The sequence below is a fragment of the Oncorhynchus keta genome, chromosome 12 (genome assembly GCF_023373465.1).
Source record: "Oncorhynchus keta strain PuntledgeMale-10-30-2019 chromosome 12, Oket_V2, whole genome shotgun sequence".
Taxonomy (NCBI): Eukaryota; Metazoa; Chordata; class Actinopteri; order Salmoniformes; family Salmonidae; genus Oncorhynchus; species Oncorhynchus keta.
Window position 1 is genome coordinate 56,944,422 of NC_068432.1, and position 25,676 is coordinate 56,970,097.

A 25,676-nucleotide genomic window follows, 5' to 3' on the forward strand; every position below is an offset into this window, starting at 1 on the left:
ATTTCAGATTACAACCTTCACACTGCACATTTCAGACTTTACATTTCACAAAACACATTTCAGACTGCTCATTTCAGACTACACATTTCAGACTGCTCATTTCAGACTGCACATTTCACACTGCACATTTCACACTACACATTTCAGACTGCACATTTCAGATTACAACCTTCACACTACACATTTCAGACTGCACATTTCAGACTGCACATTTCACAAAACACATTTAATAATAATAATAATATAATATATGGCATTTAGCAGACGCTTTTATCCAAAGCGACTTACAGTCATGTGTGCATACATTCTACGTATGGGTGGTCCCGGGAATCGAACCCACTACCTTGGCGTTACAAGCGCCATGCTCTACCAACTGAGCTACAGAAGGACCATTCTGCACATTTCAGACTACACATTTCACACTACACATTTCAGACTGCACATTTCACAAAACACACTTCAGACTGCACATTTCACACTACACATTTCAGACTGCATATTTCACACTGCACATTTCAGACTGAATGTTACGTAGATGGAAAAAAGCTGTCCTTGAAACAGTTAGTCAAAAGAGAGATCAGGGTCCAGAGTAACGCCGAGGTCCTTCACAGTTTTATTTGAGACGACTGTACAGCCATCAAGATTAATCGTCAGATTCAACAGAAGATCTCTTTGTTTCTTGGGACCTAAAACAAGCATCTCTGTTTTGTCCGAGTTTAAAAGTAGAACGTTTACAGCCATCCACTTCCTTATGTCTGAAACACAGGCTTCTAGCGAGGGCAATTTTGGGGCTTCACCATGTTTCATTGAAATGTACAGCTGTGTGTCATCCGCATAGCAATGAAAGTTAACATTTTGTTTTTGAATGACATCCCCAAGAGGTAAAATATATAGTGAAAACAATAGTGGTCCTAAAACGGAACCTTGAGGAACACCGAAATGTACAATTGATTTGTCAGAGGACAAATCATTCACAGAGACAAACTGATATATTTCCAACAGATAAGATCTAAACCAGGCCAGAACATGTCCGTGTAGACCAATTTGGGTTTCCAATCTCTCCAAAAGAATGTGGTGATCGATGGTGTCAAAAGCAGCACTAAGGTCTAGGAGCACGAGAACAGATACAGAGCCGCGGTCTGACGCCATTAAAAGGTAATTTACCACTTCACAAGTGCAGTCTCAGTGCTATGATGGGGTGTAAAACCAGACTGAAGCATTTTGTATACATTGTTTTTCTTCAGGAAGGCAGTAAGTTGCTGCGCAAACAGCTTTTCAAAAATGTTTGAGAGGAATGGAAGATTCGATATAGGCTGATTAGTTTTTTATATTTTCTGGGTCAAGTTTTGGCTTTTTCAAGAGAGGCTTTATTACTGCCATTTTAGTGAGTTTGGTACTAATCCGGTGGATAGAGAGACGATAATTATGTTCAACATAGGAGGGCCAAGCACAGGAAGCAGCTCTTTCAGTAGTTTAGTTGGAATAGGGTCCAGTATGCAGCTTGAAGTTTTAGAGGCCATGATTGTTTTCATCATTGTGTCAAGAGATATAGTACTAAAACACTTGAGCGTCTCTCTTGATCCTAGGTCCTGGCAGAGTTGTGCAGACTCAGGACAACTGAGCTTTGGAGGAATACGCAGATTTAAAGTGGAGTCCGTAAATTGCTTTCTAATGATCATGATCTTTTCCTCAAAGAAGTTAATGAATGTATTACTGCTGAAGTGAAAGCCATCCTCTCTTGGGGAATGCTGCTTTTTAGTCAGCTTTGCGACAGTATCAAAAATACATTTCGGATTATTCTTATTTTCCTCAATTAAGTTGGAAAAATAGGATGATCGAGCAGCAGTGAGGGCTCTTCGGTACTGCACGGTACCGTCTTTCCAAGCTAGTCGGAAGACTTCCAGTTTGGTGTGGCGCCATTTCCGTTCCAATTATCTGGAAGCTTGCTTCAGAGCTCGGGTATTTTCTGTATACCAGGGAGCTAGTTTCTTTGTAGTTTTTAGGGGTGCAACTGCATCTAGGGTATTGCGCAAGGTTAAATTGAGTTCCTCATTTAGGTGGTTAACTGATTTTTGTCCTCTGGTGTCCTTGGGTAGACAGAGGGAGTCTGGAAGGCCATCAAGGAATCTTTGTGTTGTCTGTGAATTTATAGCACGACTTTTGATGCTCCTTGGTTGGGGTCTGAGCAGATTATTTGTTGCGATTGCAAACGTAATAAAATGGTGGTCCGATAGTCCAGGATTATGAGGAAAAACATTAAGATCCACAACATTTATTCCATGGGACAAAACTAGGTCCAGAGTATGACTGTTACAGTGAGTAGATCCAGAGGCATGTTGGACAAAACCCACTGAGTCGATGATGGCTCCGAAAGCCTTTTGGAGTGGGTCTGTGGACTTTTCCATGTGAATATTAAATCACCAAAAATGTGAATATTATTTGCTATGACTACAATGTCCGATAGGAATTCAGGGACCTCAGTGAGGAATGCTGTATATTGCCCAGGAGGCCTGTAAACAGTAGCTATAAAAAGTGATTGAGTAGGCTGCATAGATTTCATGACTAGACGCTCAATAGACGAAAACATAATTTTCATTTATTTATTTTTGCAAATTGAAATTTGCTATTGTAAATGTTAGCAACACCTCTGCCTTTGCGGGATGCACGGGGATATGGTCACTAGTGTAGCCAGGAGGTGAGGCCTCATTTAACACAGTAAATTCATCAGGCTTAAGCCATGTTTCAGTCAGGCCAATCACATCAAGATTATGATCAGTGATTAGTTCATTGACTATAACTGCCTTTGAAGTGAGGGATCTAACATTAAGTAGCCCTATTTTGAGATGTGAGGTATCACGATCTCTTTCAATAATGACAGGAATGGAGGAGGTCTTAATTCTAGTGAGATTGCTAAGGCGAACACCGCCATGTTTAGTTTGGCCCAACCTAGGTCGAGGCACAGACACGGTCTCAATGGGGATAGCTGAGCTGACTACACTGACTGTGCTAGTGGCAGACTCCACTATGCTGGCAGGCTGGTAAACAGCCTGCTGCCTGGCCTGCACTCTATTTCATTGTGGAGCTAGAGGAGTTAGAGCCCTGTCTATGTTGGTAGATAAGATGAGGGTGAGTCCCAGAAAGAGGGCCACTTGTCTACAAATTCTATCTTTTGGGAGGTGCAGAAAACAGTTTTCAACCAGCGATTGAGTTGTGAGACTCTGCTGTAGAGCTCATCACTCCCCCTACCTGGGAGGGGGCCAGAGACAATTACTCGATACCGACACATCTTTCTAGCTGATTTACACGCAGAAGCTATGTTGCGCTTGGTGATCTCTGACTGTTTCATCCTAACATCGTTGGTGCCGACGTGGATAACAATATCTCTACACTCTCTACACTCGCCATTTTTAGCTTTAGCCAGCACCATCTTCAGATTAACCCTAACGTCGGTAGCCCTCCCCCCTGGTAAACAGTGCATAATTGCTGGAGGATTCGTTTTAAGTCTAATACTGTGGGTAATGGAGTCGCCAATGACTAGGGTTTTGAATTTGTCAGAGCTAATGGTGGGAAGCTTCGGCATCTCAGACCCCGTACCGGGAGGAGTAGAGACAAGAGAAGGCTCAGCCTCTGACTCCGACTCGTTGCTTAATGGGGAAAACAGGTTGAAAGTTTCTGTCGGCTGAATGAGCGACACCGGTTGAGCTTTCCTACAGCATTTCCTTCCAGAAACCGTGAGAAAGTTGTCCGGCTGCGGGGACTGTGCAGGGGATTTATACTAACGTTACTATCTGTACTTACTGGTGGCACAGACGCTGTTTCATCCTTTCCTACACTGAAATATCCCTTGCCTAACGATTGCGTCTGAAGCTGGGCTTGTAGCACAGCTATCCTCGCTGTAAGGCGATCGTTCTCCTGTATATTATGAGTACAGCGACTGCAATTAGAAGGCATCATGTTAATGTTACTACTTGGCTTCGGCAGTTGGAGGTCCTGACGAACCACGTCTAGATAAAGCATCATGTTAATGTTACTACTGGTCGGCTGGTGGAGGTCCTGATGAACCACGTCCAGATAAAGCATCATGTTAATGTTACTACTGGTTGGCTGGTGGAGGTCCTGTAGAACCACGTCCAGATAAAGCATCATGTTAATGTTACTACTGGTTGGCTGGTGGAGGTCCTGATGAACCACGTCCAGATAAAGCATCATGTTAATGTTACTACTGGTTGGCTGGTGGAGGTCCTGATGAACCACGTCCAGATAAAGCATCATGTTAATGTTACTACTGGTTGGCTGGTGGAGGTCCTGTAGAACCACGTCTGCTGGTGGTGAGATAAAGCTCCCCTCTGCTGGTGGTGATCATGTTAATGTTACTACTGGTTGGCTGGTGGAGGTCCTGATGAACCACGTCCAGATAAAGCATCATGTTAATGTTACTACTGGTTGGCTGGTGGAGGTCCTGATGAACCACGTCCAGATAAAGCATCATGTTAATGTTACTACTGGTTGGCTGTTGGAGGTCCTGATGAACCACGTCCAGATAAAGCATCATGTTAATGTTACTACTGGTTGGCTGGTGGAGGTCCTGATGAACCACGTCCAGATAAAGCATCATGTTAATGTTACTACTGGTTGGCTGGTGGAGGTCCTGATGAACCACGTCCAGATAAAGCATCATGTTAATATTACTACTGGTTGGCTGGTGGAGGTCCTGATGAACCACGTCCAGATAAAGCATCATGTTAATGTTACTACTGGTTGGCTGGTGGAGGTCCTGGAGAACCACGTCCAGATAAAGCATCATGTTAATGTTACTACTGGTTGGCTGGTGGAGGTCCTGGAGAACCACGTCCAGATCTAACCACGATCTCCCTCTGAAGAGCTAATGAATCCTCAGATCTAACCATGGATCTCCCTCTGCTGGTGGTGAAGAGAGAGAGAGAGCTAAAGCATCATGTTAATGTTACTACTGGTTGGCTGGTGGAGGTCCTGTAGAACCACGTCCAGATAAAGCATCATGTTAATGTTACTACTGGTTGGCTGGTGGAGGTCCTGTAGAACCACGTCCAGATAAAGCATCATGTTAATGTTACTACTGGTTGGCTGGTGGAGGTCCTGTAGAACCACGTCCAGATAAAGCATCATGTTAATGTTACTACTGGTTGGCTGGTGGAGGTCCTGATGAACCACGTCCAGATAAAGCATCATGTTAATGTTACTACTGGTTGGCTGGTGGAGGTCCTGATGAACCACGTCCAGATAAAGCATCATGTTAATGTTACTACTGGTTGGCTGGTGGAGGTCCTGGAGAACCACGTCCAGATAAAGCATCATGTTAATGTTACTACTGGTTGGCTGGTGGAGGTCCTGATGAACCACGTCCAGATAAAGCATCATGTTAATGTTACTACTGGTTGGCTGGTGGAGGTCCTGATGAACCACGTGATCTAACCATGGTGAGATAAAGCATCATGTTAATGTTACTACTGGTTGGCTGGTGGAGGTCCTGATGAACCACGTCCAGATAAAGCATCATGTTAATGTTACTACTGGTTGGCTGGTGGAGGTCCTGATGAACCACGTCCAGATAAAGCATCATGTTAATGTTACTACTGGTTGGCTGGTGGAGGTCCTGATGAACCACGTCCAGATAAAGCATCATGTTAATGTTACTACTGGTTGGCTGGTGGAGGTCCTGTAGAACCACGTCCAGATAAAGCATCATGTTAATGTTACTACTGGTCGGCTGGTGGAGGTCCTGATGAACCACGTCCAGATAAAGCATCATGTTAATGTTACTACTGGTTGGCTGGTAGAGGTCCTATAGAACCACGTCCAGATAAAGCATCATGTTAATGTTACTACTGGTTGGCTGGTGGAGGTCCTGTAGAACCACGTCCAGATAAAGCATCATGTTAATGTTACTACTGGTTGGCTGGTGGAGGTCCTGTAGAACCACGTCCAGATAAAGCATCATGTTAATGTTACTACTGGTTGGCCGGTGGAGGTCCTGATGAACCACGTCTAGATAAAGCATCATGTTAATGTTACTACTGGTTGGCTGGTGGAGGTCCTGACGAACCACGTCCAGATAAAGCATCATGTTAATGTTACTACTGGTTGGCTGGTGGAGGTCCTGACGAACCACGTCCAGATAAAGCATCATGTTAATGTTACTACTGGTTGGCTGGTGGAGGTCCTGATGAACCACGTCCAGATAAAGCATCGTGTTAATGTTACTACTGGTTGGCTGGTGGAGGTCCTGTAGAACCACGTCCAGATAAAGCGTCCGTAATGAAAAAGTTGAGTGAGGGAAAAAACAAAAATATAAACGGTAATTAAAAAGTAAAAACCGTAAAGTTGTCAGGTAGCAAAGTAAGGTTGTCAACAAAACGCACAGCAACACGTAAACAAGTCTACAAGTTGTGACCGGAGAAGATCACAAAGTCATTTCACATAAAAACCCACACCGGGTAGTTGAAACAGAGGTGGGGAAAAGGGGTCTCAGATGCGGCTCACTTCACAGAGAAAAACAGAGAGAAAGTTGTTGTGTCAGCTGGGACGAAGAGAGAGAGAGATGAATCCTCCGATCTAACCATGGATCTCCCCTCTGCTGGTGGTGAAGAGAGAGAGAGAGCTAATGAATCCTCAGATCTAACCATGGATCTCCCCTCTGCTGGTGGTGAAGAGAGAGAGAGAGAGCTAATGAATCCTCAGATCTAACCATGGATCTCCCCTCTGCTGGTGGTGAAGAGAGAGAGAGCTAATGAATCCTCGGATCTAACCATGGATCTCCCCTCTGCTGGTGGTGAAGAGAGAGAGAGAGCTAATGAATCCTCAGATCTAACCATGGATCTCCCCTCTGCTGGTGGTGAAGAGAGAGAGAGAGAGAGCTAATGAATCCTCAGATCTAACCATGGATCTCCCCTCTGCTGGTGAAGAGAGAGAGAGAGAGCTAATGAATCCTCAGATCTAACCATGGATCTCCCCTCTGCTGGTGGTGAAGAGAGAGAGAGCTAATGAATCCTCAGATCTAACCATGGATCTCCCCTCTGCTGGTGGTGAAGAGAGAGAGAGAGAGATCTAATGAATCCTCAGATCTAACCATGGATCTCCCCTCTGCTGGTGGTGAAGAGAGAGAGAGAGAGCTAATGAATCCTCAGATCTAACCATGGATCTCCCCTCTGCTGGTGGTGAAGAGAGAGAGAGAGAGCTAATGAATCCTCAGATCTAACCATGGATCTCCCTCTGCTGGTGGTGAAGAGAGAGAGCTAATGAATCCTCGATCTAACCATGGATCTCCCTCTGCTGGTGGTGAAGAGAGAGAGAGAGCTAATGAATCCTCGGATCTAACCATGGATCTCCCCTCTGCTGGTGGTGAAGAGAGAGAGAGAATGAATCCTCAGATGAATCCTCAGATCTAACCATGGATCTCCCCTCTGCTGGTGGTGAAGAGAGAGAGAGAGAGCTAATGAATCCTCAGATCTAACCATGGATCTCCCCTCTGCTGGTGGTGAAGAGAGAGAGAGAGCTAATGAATCCTCAGATCTAACCATGGATCTCCCTCTGCTGGTGGTGAAGAGAGAGAGAGAGCTAATGAATCCTCAGATCTAACCATGGATCTCCCCTCTGCTGGTGGTGAAGAGAGAGAGAGAGAATCCTCAGATCTAACCATGGATCTCCCCTCTGTTGGTGGTGAAGAGAGAGAGAGAGCTAATGAATCCTCCGATCTAACCATGGATCTCCCCTCTGCTGGTGGTGAAGAGAGAGAGAGAGCTAATGAATCCTCAGATCTAACCATGGATCTCCCCTCTGCTGGTGGTGAAGAGAGAGAGAGAGAGAGCTAATGAATCCTCAGATCTAACCATGGATCTCCCCTCTGCTGGTGGTGAAGAGAGAGAGAGAGAGAGCTAATGAATCCTCAGATCTAACCATGGATCTCCCCTCTGCTGGTGGTGAAGAGAGAGAGAGAGCTAATGAATCCTCAGATCTAACCATGGATCTCCCCTCTGCTGGTGGTGAAGAGAGAGAGAGAGAGCTAATGAATCCTCAGATCTAACCATGGATCTCCCCTCTGCTGGTGGTGAAGAGAGAGAGAGAGCTAATGAATCCTCAGATCTAACCATGGATCTCCCCTCTGCTGGTGGTGAAGAGAGAGAGAGAGCTAATGAATCCTCAGATCTAACCATGGATCTCCCCTCTGCTGGTGGTGAAGAGAGAGAGAGAGAGAGCTAATGAATCCTCAGATCTAACCATGGATCTCCCCTCTGCTGGTGGTGAAGAGAGAGAGAGAGAGCTAATGAATCCTCAGATCTAACCATGGATCTCCCTCTGCTGGTGGTGAAGAGAGAGAGAGAGAGAGAGCTAATGAATCCTCAGATCTAACCATGGATCTCCCCTCTGCTGGTGGTGAAGAGAGAGAGAGAGAATGAATCCTCGGATCTAACCATGGATCTCCCTCTGCTGGTGGTGATCCTCAGATCTAACCATGGATCTCCCTCTGCTGGTGGTGAAGAGGATCTCCCCTCTGCTGGTGGTGAGAGAGAGAGAGCTAATGAATCCTCAGATCTAACCATGGATCTCCCCTCTGCTGGTGGTGAAGAGAGAGAGAGAGCTAATGAATCCTCAGATCTAACCATGGATCTCCCCTCTGCTGGTGGTGAAGAGAGAGAGAGAGAGAGAGCTAATGAATCCTCAGATCTAACCATGGATCTCCCCTCTGCTGGTGGTGAAGAGAGAGAGAGAGAGCTAATGAATCCTCAGATCTAACCATGGATCTCCCCTCTGCTGGTGGTGAAGAGAGAGAGAGAGAGAGCTAATGAATCCTCAGATCTAACCATGGATCTCCCTCTGCTGGTGGTGAAGAGAGAGAGAGAGCTAATGAATCCTCAGATCTAACCATGGATCTCCCCTCTGCTGGTGGTGAAGAGAGAGAGAGAGAGCTAATGAATCCTCAGATCTAACCATGGATCTCCCCTCTGCTGGTGGTGAAGAGAGAGAGAGAGCTAATGAATCCTCAGATCTAACCATGGATCTCCCCTCTGCTGGTGGTGAAGAGAGAGAGAGAGAGCTAATGAATCCTCAGATCTAACCATGGATCTCCCCTCTGCTGGTGGTGAAGAGAGAGAGAGAGCTAATGAATCCTCAGATCTAACCATGGATCTCCCCTCTGCTGGTGGTGAAGAGAGAGAGAGAGAGAGAGCTAATGAATCCTCAGATCTAACCATGGATCTCCCCTCTGCTGGTGGTGAAGAGAGAGAGAGCTAATGAATCCTCGGATCTAACCATGGATCTCCCCTCTGTTGGTGGTGAAGAGAGAGAGAGAGCTAATGAATCCTCAGATCTAACCATGGATCTCCCCTCTGCTGGTGGTGAAGAGAGAGAGAGAGAGCTAATGAATCCTCTGCTGGTGGTGAGATAATGAATCCTAACCATGGATCTCCCTGTTGGTGGTGAAGAGAGAGAGAGCTAATCAATCTCTGCTGGTGGTGAAGAGAGAGAGAGCTAATGAATCTAATCTAACCATGGATCTCCCTCTGCTGGTGGTGAAGAGAGAGAGAGCTCCTCAGATCTAACCATGGATCTCCCCTCTGCTGGTGGTGAAGAGAGAGAGAGAGAGATCTAACCATGAATCCTCAGATCTAACCATGGATCTCCCCTCTGCTGGTGGTGAAGAGAGAGAGAGAGCTAATGAATCCTCAGATCTAACCATGGATCTCCCCTCTGCTGGTGGTGAAGAGAGAGAGAGAGCTAATGAATCCTCAGATCTAACCATGGATCTCCTCTCTGCTGGTGGTGAACAGAGAGAGAGAGCTAATGAATCCTCAGATCTAACCATGGATCTCCCCTCTGTTGGTGGTGAACAGTACTCTGACATGATATGTTCTTCTTAACATTTAACATGTAAATGTTCTTCTCTCCCCTCTCTCAGGGTGTCTAATCTAGTGGAGCCTGGCAGTGTGGACTCGGAGGGCAGCGTGTCTGCGTCAGTAGCCCTGATGGAGGCCAGTGGGTACCAGTCTATAGAGGAGTGGCTGAAGGGGATCAAGATGGGTCGCTACGTGGAGCTTTTCGTGGACAGTGGATACACCTCAGTGGAAGTGGTCTCCCACATGACCCTGGAGTAAGTCTCCCAGAAACACTAGCTCATCTCCTTCCTCCTGTTTAACCTCTGATGAGATTGAGGGTGTATCCCAAACGGCATCCTATATCCAAATGGGCCCTGAGCAAAAGTAGTGCACTCTATAGGGAATAGGATGCCATTTGGGACGTACTCCATCTCCTTCCTGTTCTAAGGTGTATCATGCCATGTCTACTCAGCAAAAGTTTCTAAGGTTAGAGAAAACGTTGTTTTTTCTGTCGTGGGAAGTAATGGCCTGCAACAGAGTTTGCCGAGCGAAGCACTGTAGTGTAGATTCTGCTGAGTCAGATAGAAGATGTCTCCTGCTGAGGGAGGACAGATGTTCCCTATAGGGGGTAGAATGGATGAGGTCACATTAACAGGCCTGTTGAGGGAGTGCAGATGTTCCCTATAGGGGGTAGAATGGATGAGGTCACATTAACAGGCCTGTTGAGGGAGGACAGATGTTCCCTATAGGGGGTAGAATGGATGAGGTCACATTAACAGGCCTGTTGAGGGAGGGCAGATGTTCCCTATAGGGGGTAGAATGGATGAGGTCACATTAACAGGCCTGTTGAGGGAGGACAGATGTTCCCTATAGGGGGTAGAATGGATGAGGTCACATTAACAGGCCTGTTGAGGGAGGGCAGATGTTCCCTATAAGGGGTAGAATGGATGAGGTCACATTAACAGGCCTGTTGAGGGAGTGCAGATGTTCCCTATAGGGGGTAGAATGGATGAGGTCACATTAACAGGCCTGTTGAGGGAGGCCAGATGTTCCCTATAGGGGGTAGAATGGATGAGGTCACATTAACAGGCCTGTTGAGGGAGGGCAGATGTTCCCTAAAGGGGGTAGAATGGATGAGGTCACATTAACAGGCCTGTTGAGGCAGGACATATGTTCCCTAAAGGGGGTAGAATGGATGAGGTCACATTAACAGGGCTGCTGAGGGTTGCGAAGTTCTGCTAACTTTCCCCAAATTCCCAGGTTGGAATATTCCTGGAAACGAGAGGGAATAAGCGAGACATCCTTTAACCAGGATTTCGGGAAATCTGGGAATTTAGGGAGAGTTACCGGTATTGGCAACCCTCGGCCTGCTACCCTGGACGGGTAGCTTCTGCCGAACGCTGTCATTCATTTCAATTTTACCCGGAATTAAGCAGCACGGCTCTGTGAGAGGCTAGCTCCTTTTCAATGTAAAATGAATTACATTGTTGTCTGGTTGAAAAAAGTTGATTCGTGGCTCACACCAAGAACACTTGATAAAGTCTATTTGCTTAAGCCAGCAAATGTTAGGTGTATCAGCTAAAAACAGTTTTCCTAAATGACAAAGTTACTGAGTACTATGTTTCCCCTGCAGTGACCTGAGGAGGGTTGGAGTGAACCTGGCTGGAACTATACTGACTAACATAATAATGTATGTTTCCCCCGCAGTGACCTGAGGAGGGTTGGAGTGAATCTGTCTGGAACTATACTGACTAACAGAATTATGCATGTTTCCCCTGCAGTGACCTGAGGAGGGTTGGAGTGAATCTGGCTGGACATCAGAAGAAGATAATCAACAGCATCCAGGAGATGAGAGTTAGCCTGGTGAATAATACTATACCCATCTGACCTCTAACCCCTTACCCTACAGCCAGATGAACGGTATGGGCACTGCAGTACCAATCTGACCTTTGAACCTAGGGTCAGCCATGATGAACTTTACAGGACCAATCTGACCACTGATAGAGGCCAGATGTATGACCTTTACAGGACCAATCTGACCCTACTCCCACCAGGCAGATAGATAGACCTATGGATCTAGTGGTCTAGAACTTTCTATGAACATATGAACATGATGTATTTATTGACGGAAACAAACTGAAACACAACGTGATGTGACTTGATGAACTGAGGAACACTGAAGAGCGCTTGGTGTTGAACAGTTGTGTCTTTGTGACCTGAACCCCTCTACTGGGTGGAGTGAGAGGAGCAGACTCTGTGTAGTTAAGTACTCTCAGGGATGGAAGTCACTGGCCAGCCGGGCAAGTAAACAGTGAATTATACAAGCCCGGGTAAAATTCAGTTCCAAAATCTGTGCCATGTTTTACAAGACCATCTTGTTTGGCACATTTTCTCCTAGTCCAGTCTGAAGAGCGCTAGCTGAGTACTCTTCCTGGATGGGACTCAGACATGGGAGTCAGTCTCTTGGCTGAATGTATGGCACTTCAGAAACCCCAGCAGCTACACACACAGCCTCTAGGCAGCCAACCCACATTACTTCAACATCATCAACAGTAATACAGAGGATCACTTTCAGCACCTCTACGGAACCCACAGATATCCTACTGAACCCACAGATATCCTACTGAACCCACAGATATCCTACTGAACCCACAGATATCCTACTGAACCCACAGATATCCTACTGAACCCACGGACATCCTACGGAACCAACAGATGTCATACTGAACCCACAGATATCCTACTGAACCCATATACATCCTACTGAACCCACAGATATCCTACTGAACCCACAGATATCCTACTGAACCCATATACATCCTACTGAACCCACAGATATCCTACTGAACCCACAGATATCCTACTGAACCCATATACATCCTACTGAACCCATATACATCCTACTGAACCCATATACATCCTACTGAACCCATATACATCCTACTGAACCCATATACATCCTACTGAACCCATATACATCCTACTGAACCCACAGATATCCTACGGAACCAACAGATGTCCTACGGAACCCACAGATATCCTACTGAACCCATATACATCCTACTGAACCCACGGACATCCTACTGAACCCATATACATCCTACTGAACCAACAGATGTCCTACGGAACCCACAGATATCCTACTGAACCCACAGATATCCTACTGAACCCATATACATCCTACTGAACCCACGGACATCCTACGGAACCAACAGATGTCCTACGGAACCCACAGATATCCTACTGAACCCACAGATATCCTACTGAAACCATATACATCCTACTGAACCCACAGATATCCTACTGAACCCACAGATATCCTACGGAACCAACAGATGTCCTACTGAACCCATATACATCCTACTGAACCCACGGACATCCTACTGAACCCATATACATCCTACTGAACCCACGGACATCCTACGGAACCAACAGATGTCCTACGGAACCCACAGATATCCTACTGAACCCACAGATATCCTACTGAACCCATATACATCCTACTGAACCCACGGACATCCTACGGAACCCACAGATATCCTACTGAACCCACAGATATCCTACTGAACCCACAGATATCCTACTGAACCCATATACATCCTACTGAACCCACGGACATCCTACGGAACCAACAGATGTCCTACGGAACCCACAGATATCCTACTGAACCCACAGATATCCTACTGAACCCATATACATCCTACTGAACCCACAGACATCCTACTGAACCCACAGATATCCTACTGAACCCATATACATCCTACTGAACCCACGGACATCCTACGGAACCAACAGATGTCCTACGGAAACCCACAGATGTCCTACTGAACCCACAGATATCCTACTGAACCCACAGATATCCTACTGAACCCACAGATATTCTACTGAACCCATATACATCCTACTGAACCCACGGACATCCTACGGAACCCACATATGTCCTACTGACATCCTGCAGTATCTACAAACATCCTTAAGAACTTTCAGACAAACTACGGAACCAGCCGCACTCCAACAGAAAAACGTCTGTTTCAACGTCATCAGACAGAATTGTACAGAACTTCCAGGGTTCCATAGCTCCACATGCATCCAATAGAGAGACTGCAACATGTTCTATTCATCAGAACCTTCAGACAACCAACAGAACCTCCAGGAACCTACCAGAACATCCATACTTCCAACAGAACTTCCAACAGAACCTTTAAATGGAACTCTCAGCAATCCATACGAATCTCCAGAACTGTCATTCAACAGAACCTACCAATAGAACCAATCCAGCAGATTCTACAACATCTAACAGCACATTCTATTGATTCTCTAGTTGGTTATCTATGAGACTCTCCTCTGCACATCAAGCTTCATCACACCCCCCTCCGTTTATCCACTACCATACAGAGATCGGACTGTGTTTGTGCTACCATACAGAGATCGGACTGTGTTTGTGCTACCATACAGAGATCGGACTGTGGTTATGCAGTAAGACAGGTTTCATACTAATATGTATTATTTTGGTGGGGAACTCCTGAGTATAAAGAAGCAATATAGACTTTTAGCTTGGTATTAGTCATTTATTTGTAAATGTTATTCTATACAAGCATTTGTACGTGTGTAGTATTTCTTCATGACTACACAACCCTGGCCATGACCCCACTCTCCGATGGTGTCTCAGGGGGAGTGGGATATGCAAAAACACATTTGCAATTCACACGTGTATAATACACACGGGTACATGTGTGAAACAGGACAAATGTAATCACCCAGCTAATTCTTCTTCTTCGTGTTGTACATGTTACATACTGGGACTGGGTTAATGTGGAGAATATGTACACTCTCAGAAAAAAGGGTTCTTTGGCTGTCCCCATAAGAGAACCCTTTGAAAACCCCTTTTGTGTTCCATGTAGAACCCTGTGTGTAAAGGGAACCACATAGGGGTTTTCCTATAAGGACAGCTGAAGAACCGAGAGTATGATTTAATAGATTTAGTGGTTGAACTTGAGCATTTTACAGTCATGTGCACATAACTTCTGCTTAATGATCAATGATTACTCTATCTGCGTTCATTATGGGATGTATTTTCATTTGTATTTATTTAACTTGGCAAGTCAGTTAACAACATATACTTATTTACAATGACGGCCTAGGAACAGTGGGTTAACTGCCTTGTTTAGGGGTAGAACGACAGATTTTTACCTTGTGAGCTCGGGTGAATCGATCTTGCAACCTTTCAGTTACTGGCCCAACCCTCGAACCACTAGGCTACCCTTCGCCCCCCGACTACCTGTCACACCCCGGCTACCTGTCGCCCCCCGCTACCTGTCACCCCCCCCCGACTACCTGTCGCCCCCCGAATACCTGTCACCCCCCGGCTACCTGTCGCCCCCCGACTACCTGTCACACCCCGGCTACCTGTCACACCCCGGCTACCTGTCACACCCCGGCTACCTGTCACGCCCCGACTACCTGTCACACCCCGGCTACCTGTCACGCCCCGACTACCTGTCGCCCTCCCCGACTACCTGTCACACCCCGGCTACCTGTCACACCCCGGCTACCTGTCACACCCCGACTACCTGTCGCCCCCGGCTACCAGTCGCCCCCGACTACCTGTCACACCCCGGCTACCTGTCGCCCCCGACTACCTGTCACACCCCGACTACCTGTCACACCCCGACTACCTGTCACCCCCGACTACCTGTCACCCCCGGCTACCAGTCGCCCCCCCGACTACCTGTCACACCCTGGCTACCTGTCGCCCCCGACTACCTGTCACACCCCGGCTACCTGTCACACCCCGGCTACCTGTCGCCCCCCGACTACCTGTCACACCCCGACTACCTGTCACACCCCGACTACCTGTCACACCCCGACTACCTGTCGCCCCCGGCTACCAGTCACACCCCGACTACCTGTCACACCCCGGCTACCTGTCACACCCCGACTACCTGTCACACCCCGGCTACCTGTCACACCCCGGCTACCTGTCACACCCCGACTACCTGTCACACCCCGACTACCTGTCACACCCCGACTACCTGTCACACCCCGACTACCTGTCACACCCCGACTACCTGTCACACCCCGGCTACCTGTCACACCCCGACTACCTGTCACACCCCGACTACCTTTCACACCCGGCTACCTGTCACACCCCGACTACCTTTCACACCCCGACTACCTGTCACACCCCGACTACCTGTCACACCCCGGCTACCTGTCACACCCCGACTACCTGTCGCCCCCCCGACTACCTGTCACACCCCGACTACCTGTCACACCCCGACTACCTGTCACACCCCGGCTACCTGTCACACCCCGACTACCTGTCACACCCCGACTACCTTTCACACCCCAGACTACCTGTCACACCCCGACTACCTTTCACCCCCGGCTACCTGTCACACCCCGACTACCTGTCACACCCCGACTACCTGTCACACCCGGCTACCTGTCTTACACCCAGGCTACCTGTCACCCCCCGACTACCTGTCGCCCCCCCAAATACCTGTCACACCCGGCTACCTGTCACCCCTTTTCCCCAGACTACCTGTCGCCCCCCGACTATCTGTCACACCCCGGCTACCTGTAACTAATTACTACCTGTCACACCCCAACTGCCTGTCACACCCTGGCTAACTGTTGCACCCAGCTACCTGTCGCCCCCGCGGCTACCTGTCACACCCCGACTACCTGTCACACCCCGGCTAACTGTTGCACCCCAGCTACCTGTCGCCCCCGCGGCAACCTGTCGCCCCCCCGAAGAGAGAAGATAGATTGAGACACTGCTGTAGTGTCTGACAGAGAACGAAGAGGGATGTACAGTATACGAGTCAGTCAGTAGAACAGACTAACAGCTTGCTTGGTGGAATATTTGTCCTTATTTCAGAAGTAGATTTTAGAAAGTGAACAGGATGGTAGCGTCACATGATTCAGTCACCACTGTATATTATTGGCTTTTCAGTAGAAGACACCTATCCCCAAATCACCCTATTGTCTGTATAGTGGACTGTTTGAAATGGTCAAGTCCCTTTTCCCCCAGAACAGATACAGGTGAAAGACCAGCTATTTATTCTGTTGATTCATGGTTTACAGCTTATACAGTAACTAATTACCACTAAAGTTGTCCCCTTTCGAGGTTATGCCATCATGGTTCGTTAGGTGAGTTTCAGCGGTATGCACCCTGGTTTCACCCAACAAAGCACCTTGGTGTTAACCAACAAAGCACCTTGGTATTAACCAACAAAGCACCTTGGTATTAACCAACAAAGCACCTTGGTATTAACCAACAAAGCACCTTGGTTTCACCCAACAAAGCACCTTGGTATTAACCAACAAAGCACCTTGGTATTAACCAACAAAGCACCTTGGTATTAATCAACAAAGCACCTTGGTATTAACCAACAAACCATATTGGTATTAACCAACAAACCACCTTGGTATTAACCAACAAAGCACCTTGGTATTAACCAACAAAGCACCTTGGTTTCACCCAACAAAGCACCTTGGTATTAACCAACAAAGCACCTTGGTATTAACCAACAAAGCACCTTGGTATTAACCAACAAAGCACCTTGGTATTAACCAACAAAGCACCTTGGTATTAACCAACAAAGCACCTTGGTATTAACCAACAAAGCACCTTGGTATTAACCAACAAAGCACCTTGGTATTAACCAACAAAGCACCTTGGTGTTAACCAACAAAGCACCTTGGTATTAACCAACAAAGCACCTTGGTATTAACCAACAAAGCACCTTGGTGTTAACCAACAAAGCACCTTGGTATTAACCAACAAAGCACCTTGGTGTTAACCAACAAAGCACCTTGGTTTCACCCAACAAAGCACCTTGGTGTTAACCAACAAAGCACCTTGGTGCTAACCAACAAAGCACCTTGGTATTTATAACCAACAAAGCACATTGGTGTTAACCAACATAGCACTTGGTGTTAACCAACAAAGCACCTTGATTTCACCCAACAAAGCACCTTGGTGTTAACCAACAAAGCACCTTGGTGTTAACCAACAAAGCACCTTGGTATTAACCAACAAAGCACCTTGGTATTAACCAACAAAGCACCTTGGTGTTAACCAACAAAGCACCTTGGTGTTAACCAACAAAGCACCTTGGTGTTAACCAACAAAGCACCTTGGTGTTAACCAACAAAGCACCTTGGTATTAACCAACAAAGCACCTTGGTGTTAACCAACAAAGCACCTTGGTGTTAACCAACAAAGCACCTTGGTATTAACCAACAAAGCACCTTGGTTTCACCCAACAAAGCACCTTGGTGTTAACCAACAAAGCACCTTGGTGTTAACCAACAAAGCACCTTGGTGTTAACCAACAAAGCACCTTGGTGTTAACCAACAAAGCACCTTGGTATTAACCAACAAAGCACCTTGGTATTAACCAACAAAGCACCTTGGTGTTAACCAACAAAGCACCTTGGTATTAACCAACAAAGCACCTTGGTATTAACCAACAAAGCACCTTGGTATTAACCAACAAAGCACCTTGGTATTAACCAACAAAGCACCTTGGTATTAACCAACAAAGCACCTTGGTATTAACCAACAAAGCACCTTGGTATTAACCAACAAAGCACCTTGGTATTAACCAACAAAGCACCTGGGTATTAACCAACAAAGCACCTTGGTATTAACCAACAAACCAACAAAGCACCTTGATATCACCCAACAAAGCACCTTGGTATTAACCAACAAAGCACCTTGGTATTAACCAACAAAGCACCTGGGTATTAACCAACAAAGCACCTTGGTATTAACCAACAAAGCACCTTGGTATTAACCAACAAAGCACCTTGGTGTTAACCAACAAAGCACCTTGGTATTAACCAACAAAGCACCTTGGTGTTAACCAACAAAGCACCTTGGTATTAACCAACAAAGCACCTTGGTATTAACCAACAAAGCACCTTGGTATTAACCAACAAAGCACCTTGGTATTAACCAACAAAGCACCTTGGTATTAACCAACAAAGCACCTTGGTATTAACCAACAAAGCACCTTGGTATTAACCAACAAAGCACCTTGGTATTAACCAACAAAGCACCTTGGTATTAACCAACAAAGCACCTTGGTATTAACCAACAAAGCACCTTGGTATTAACCAACAAAGCACCTTGGTATTAACCAACAAAGCACCTTGGTGTTAACCAACAAAGCACCTTGGTATTAACCAACAAAGCACCTTGGTGTTAACCAACAAAGCACCTTGGTGTTAACCAACAAAGCACCTTGGTGTTAACCAACAAAGCACCTTGGTATTAACCAACAAAGCACCTTGGCATCAAAAAAGGACTAGTTTATCCTGAAACTAATTTGAGTTGTACTTTGAAGGAAACAACATATTAATATTTGAATAAATGTACTAAACACACCTGTTTGCCATCTATTTGCTGGGTGATTAAAGTAAAGTGATTTGTTGGGCCAAGTGGTGTTAAGATTTCAATATTTAGCAGATATTCGCTATCACTTTACCATAAGATATCCTTATAGGTACCACGTATTCTCCTATTGGTATTCAACAAAAGTCTTGATTGACCCGAATGTGTTTTAGGTCTTAAATGGAAAAACAAGCACCATGCTAAATGTTATGTTGATTCTGTGTGGATATTATAAATAATATAATAATAATATAATATATGCCATTTAGCTGATTCGCTATCGCTTTTATCCAAAGCGACTTACAGTCATGTGTGCATACATTCTACGTATGGGTGGTCCCGGGAATCCTGATTGACCGAATGAACCCACTTAAATGGCGTTACAAGCGCCATGCTCTACCAACTGAGCCACAGAAGGAGCATGTTTTTGTTCTACATTTGCAAGAGAAATCTGTCCCCTTACTGAGTGTAGTCTACAGTATGGTTATCTTTCAGGAAACACAAAGGCCCTGTTTTAGTGCCCGACTTCACAAAGCACAAGTCTTTCAGACGGAATCATAGAAAAATATGTCTTTTCCAGAGGATGTGATATGGATTCCTGTACGGTAGCCTACGGCTAATAATACACACTAATCTACTGACATGATCAACATGTGAAACCTCTGTGTGTTGATCTGCTGGTTTTGTGTTGTTAATTGATTATGTCTGTCGGCTAAGACCATAGCAGTTAGTTGCAGTTGAAGTTCCCTGGAATAGCCTGGTGAAACGATGTGCTTCCTTCAGGGTTACAGATGTATATTCAGTGCATATAATTTTCAAACCACTGACACACATACAGTGTATAGCCTGAGTGCCAGTTTGTTTGTGCTATCATGCCAACTCCTTGTCACTCGTTGTTTGTCTGACATTGACAGCAAGGACACAAACAGATCTGAGACCAGGCTAACGCATACAAAGCATTACAGATTTACAGAACTGAGTCCATTCTACCCAACAGCTCAAACAGCAGACTAGTGAAACATTGACCAACAAGAATTCACTTTAATGACTGTATCACTGCTCACACCGTACTTATATAGCAACTAGGCTGTATTTGTTGTACAAATATAGATATTTTATCTTGTATTCTTTGTCCGTCAGTAGACGACAGTCATATTTATTTATATAAAATTACATGAATCTACAGCCCAAGCTGCTGAGTAGTGACACAGTATCTGTTTGGTTTTACAAGTGTTTCAAATTGTGTCCCGCATTAATTAATTAATTACAGTGTTTCAATTCATTAAATAATTCACCCATTCATAAGGTGTTAATTGATCAATTAAGTAAAACAACGAAAGCGCATTTAAAAGCTGTTTACTATTTGTTTGTCTTCTTCCTGAAACAGAATGTTGTTGTTGTTGTTGTTGTTGTTGTTGTCAGTAAATGTTTTTGTAGTGTAATATATAAAATGTTATATTTTTGCAATAAAATGAAAACATCAACTCTTCCTGGGCTACTTAATGTTAATGTTGTTTTGAACCACTTCATTTCATTCCACCACGGGCCCTGGTCAAAGGAAGTCCTCTACAAAGGGGATAGTGTGTCATTCCACCACGGGCCCTGGTCAAAGGAAGTCCTCTACAAAGGGGTTAGTGTGTCATTCCACCACGGGCCCTGGTCAAAGGAAGTCCTCTACAAAGGGGTTAGTGTGTCATTCCACCACGGGCCCTGGTCAAAGGAAGTCCTCTACAAAGGGGTTAGTGTCATTCCACCGCGGGCCCTGGTCAAAGTCCTCTACAAAGGGGTTAGTGTATCATTCCACCGCGGGCCCTGGTCAAAGGAAGTCCTCTACAAAGGGGATAGTGTATCATTCCACCACAGGCCCTGGTCAAAGGAAGTCCTCTACAAAGGGGTTAGTGTGTCATTCCACCGCGGGCCCTGGTCAAAGGAAGTCCTCTACAAAGGGGATAGTGTGTCATTCCACCACGGGCCCTGGTCAAAGGAAGTCCTCTACAAAGGGGATAGTGTGTCATTCCACCACGGGCCCTGGTCAAAGGAAGTCCTCTACAAAGGGGATAGTGTGTCATTCCACCACGGGCCCTGGTCAAAGGAAGTCCTCTACAAAGGGGTTAGTGTATCATTCCACCACGGGCCCTGGTCAAAGGAAGTCCTCTACAAAGGGGATAGTGTGTCATTCCACCACGGGCCCTGGTCAAAGGAAGTCCTCTACAAAGGGGATAGTGTGTCATTCCACCGCGGGCCCTGGTCAAAGGAAGTCCTCTACAAAGGGGATAGTGTGTCATTCCACCACGGGCCCTGGTCAAAGGAAGTCCTCTACAAAGGGGATAGTGTGTCATTCCACCACGGGCCCTGGTCAAAGGAAGTCCTCTACAAAGGGGATAGTGTGTCATCCAGGTCTTCAGTTGAAGTCTGGACATGTCGACGATGCAAGACGGGCCAATGACACTGGGAGATGATATTGAGAATTATATTAAGACACACATGTCATATACCCCCAAGACATGCTAACCTCTAACCATTACAATAACAGGGGAGGTTAGCATTTTATAGCATACCCCCAAGACATGCTAACCTCTCACCATTACAATAACAGGGGAGGTTAGCATTTTATATCATACCCCCAAGACATGCTAACCTCTCACCATTACAATAACAGGGGAGGTTAGCATTTTATATCATACCCCCAAGACATGCTAACCTCTCACCATTACAATAACAGGGGAGGTTAGCATTGGGGGGGGGGGGGTATGATATTTGTGCATCTGTAACTTTCTCACTCACGATTAATTTAGGATTATCCGTAATCATGGTAACGTTACCATCCACATTACTGTAGAGGTTTTTAGAAACATAAAAAGTGACTCCACAATAACACAATATATTATATATCATTCATATCTATTGTGCACAAAATAATCAGAAACACAACCCAAACGAACTGCAAACCCATCCAACACGTTTGTAAAGTCACAAGTTTGATGTAGTCTTTGCCTGCTAGGATTGTTTTTTTGGGGGGGTGGATCAGTTTTAATATTGCGGATAGAATGTTACTTCAATCAATGAAACTGTCTGCATAATTTCTATTCCCCATATAGTTTGCCCAGTAATATCTATATTTATATATATACATACATACACATACCCACATGTGTGTATACATAATATAAAATATATTTTATTGTGGTAAGCATGGTAAGTGTTCATATCTTTTAATAAAGTAATTGAACACTGAACAAACCACTAAATGACAAACGAACTAAACAGGAAATATAATCACCCACAACTCAAGGGTGAAAACAGGCTGCTTAAGTATGGTTCTCAATCAGGGACAACGATTGACAGCTGCCTCTGATTGAGAACCATACCAGGCCAAACAGAAATCCCAAATCATAGAAAAAAGAACATAGACTGCCCGCCCGACTCACGCCCTGACCATACTAAAACAAAGACATCACAAAGGAACTAAGGTCAGAACGTGACACCGAGAGAACATGTACTCTTATAGTCTCCACCCGGCACAGTCAGAAGAGGACTGGCCACCCCTCATAGCCTGGTTCCACTATTGGTTTCTTCCTAGGTTCTGTCCTTTCTATGGAGTTTTTCCTAGCCACCGTGCTTCTACATCTGTATTTTTTGCTGTTTGGTATTTTAGTGTCGGTTTCTATAAATATTATTGGTATGTTCGTCAAAAGAGAGATCAGGGTCCAGAGTAACGTCGCAGTCTTGCCGTGGCGGAGATCTTTGTGGGCTATACTCAGCCTTGTCTCAGGATGGTAAGTTGGTGGTTGAAGATATCCCTCTAGTGGTGTGGGGGCTGTGCTTTGGCAAAGTGGGTGGGATTATATCCTTCCTGTTTGGCCCTGTCCGGGGGTGTCCTCGGATGGGGCCACAGTGTCTCCTGACCCCTCCTGTCTCAGCCTCCAGTATTTATGCTGCAGTAGTTTATGTGTCAGGGGCTAGGGTCAGTTTGTTATATCTGGAGTATTTCAGATATAACTATTCGGTGTCCTGTGTGAATTTAAGTGTGTTCTCTCTAATTCTCTCTTGTTTTCTCTCTCTTGGAGGACCTGAGCCCTAGGACCATGCCTCAGGACTACCTGACATGATGACTCCTTGCTGTCCCCAGTCCACCTGGCCGTGCTGCTGCTCCAGTTTCAACTGTTCTGCCTTATTATTATTGGACCATGCTGGTCATTTATGAACATTTGAACATCTTGGCCATGTCCTGTTATAATCTCCACCAGGCATAGCCAGAAGAGGACTGGCCACCCCACATAGCCTGGTTCCTCTCTAGGTTTCTTCCTAGGTTTTGGCCTTTCTAGGGAGTTTTTCCTAGCCAACGTGCTTCTACACCTGCATTGCTTGCTGTTTGGGGTTTTAGGCTGGGTTTCTGTACAGCATTTTGACATATCAGTTGATGTACGAAGGGCTTTATAAATACATTTGATTTGATTTGATTTCAGTTTTATTTGAGACTGTACCACCATCAAGATTAATTGTCAGATCAAACAAATCTCTCTTGTTTCTTGGGATGTAGAACCAGCATCTCTGTTTGCCGCCATCCACTATCTGAAACGCAGGCTTCCAGGTTAGGCAATTTTGGGGCTTCATCATATTTCATTGAAATGTACAGCTGTATGTCGTCCGCATAGCAGTGAAAGTTGACATTGTGTTTCTGAATGACATTACCAAGAGGTAGAATACATAGTGAAAACAATAGTGGTCCTAAAACAAAACCTTGAAGACCACCTAAATGTACCATTGATTTGTTAGAGGACAAACCAACCACAGAGACAAACTGATATCTTTCCGACAGATAAGCCTCTAAACCAGGCCAGAACTTGTCCGTGTAGACCAATTAGGGATTCCAATCTCTCCAAAAGAATGTGGTGATCGATGGTGTCAAAAATGGCACAAAGGTCTAGGAGCGCGAGGACCTTGGTCTGAAGCCATTAAAAGGTAATGTAACACCGACACAAGTGCAGTCTCAGTACTATGATGGTGTCTAAAACCAGACTGGAGCGTTTCATGTTCATGCAGTAGCAGCTTTTTCAGACATTTCTGAGAGGAATCGGAGATGCAATATATGCCAATTTAGTTTATTTATTTTCAAAAGTCAAGGTTACGCTTTTTTCAGGGGAGGCTTTATTACTGCCACTTTTAGTGAGTTTGGTGCACATCCGGAGGATAGGGAGACATTTATTATGTTCAACATCAGAGGGCCAAGTAGGTAGCTGGAAATAGGGTCCAGTAGGCATCTGGAAGGTTTAGAGGCCATGACTATTTTCGTGTCGCGAGAAGGTAAACAACTCCAGTGTCTCCAGTGATCCTACTGTACATCCAGGTGGTTCTGTTCCCAGGACAACGGAGTTTACAGAAATACCAAGACTCAAATGAGGTCTGTAATTTGCTTTCTAATGATCATGATCTTTTTCATCAAAGAAGTTCATGAATCCATCACTGCTGACGTGAAGGCCATCCTCTCTTGACGTGAAGGCCATCCTCTCTTGACGTGAAGGCCATCCTCTCTTGACGTGAAGGCCATCCTCTCTTGACGTGAAGGCCATCCTCTCTTGACGTGAAGGCCATCCTCTCTTGACGTGAAGGCCATCCTCTCTTGACGTGAAGGCCATCCTCTCTTGACGTGAAGGCCATCCTCTCTTGACGTGAAGGCCATCCTCTCTTGACGTGAAGGCCATCCTCTCTTGACGTGAAGGCCATCCTCTCTTGGGGAAATGCTGCTTTTTAGGTTTTGCTTTGCAAACGTATCAAAAATAAATGTTGGATTGTTCTTATTCTCCTCAATTAGGTTGGAAAAGTAGGCTGATCGAGCAGCAGCAGGGCTCTTCGATATTGAATGGTATTGTCTTTCCAAGCTAGTCAGAAGACTTCTAGTTTGGTGGAGAGCCATTTCCGTTCAAATTTAATGGAATCTTGCTTCAAGGGTTCGGGTATTTTTGATAAATATTTTATTGTGACAAATGTTTTTTGTTTTTAGAGGTGCGACTGCATCAACGGAATTACGCAAGGTTACATTTAGATCGGTTAGGTGGTTAACTGATTTCTGTACTCCTGATGTCCTTGGATAGATGAAGGGAGTCTGGAAGGGCATCTAGGAATCTTTGGATCGTCTGAGAATTTATAGATTTTGATAATTCTTGGTTGGAGTCTGAGCAGATTATTTGTTGAGATTTCAAACGTAATAACATGGTAGTCCGATAGTCCAGGATTATGAGGAAAAATTTCAGATCCAAAATATTTATTCCACGGAACAAAACTAGATCCAGGGTATGACTGTGGCAATGCATGGATCCGGCGACATGTTGGACAAAACCCACTGAGTCGATGGCTCCAAAAGCCTTTTGGACTGGGTCTGTTAACTTTTCCATGTGAAGTCACCAGAAATGTGGATCTGCCAT

General features: G+C 45.5%; 1 protein-coding gene and 1 long non-coding RNA gene across 51 annotated transcripts in view; one reads left to right on the plus strand and one right to left on the minus strand.

Moving 5' to 3' along the window:
* Nucleotides 1-15,143, plus strand: part of LOC118377518 (ephrin type-A receptor 5-like) — a 225,241-nt gene extending 210,098 nt beyond the window's left edge. Inside the window, 2 exon segments of the mRNA XM_052458753.1 lie at nt 9,932-10,123; nt 11,630-15,143. Of these exon segments, the coding sequence (XP_052314713.1) occupies nt 9,932-10,123; nt 11,630-11,735 (298 nt within the window). The 3' untranslated portion in view covers nt 11,736-15,143.
* A 2,139-nt stretch (nt 15,144-17,282) lies between these two features.
* On the minus strand, nt 17,283-19,377 carry LOC127906504 (uncharacterized). 50 transcript variants are annotated; one of them, XR_008061766.1, is made up of 5 exons: nt 18,852-19,377; nt 18,154-18,690; nt 17,970-18,107; nt 17,832-17,923; nt 17,283-17,668 (listed from the first exon to the last, which is right to left on the minus strand). It is a non-coding gene; the product is annotated as an uncharacterized LOC127906504 (long non-coding RNA). The 50 variants fall into 50 exon arrangements; XR_008061756.1 differs by having other exon boundaries at nt 18,829-19,377; XR_008061743.1 differs by having other exon boundaries at nt 18,806-19,377.
* Nucleotides 19,378-25,676: the final 6,299 nt, after the last annotated feature.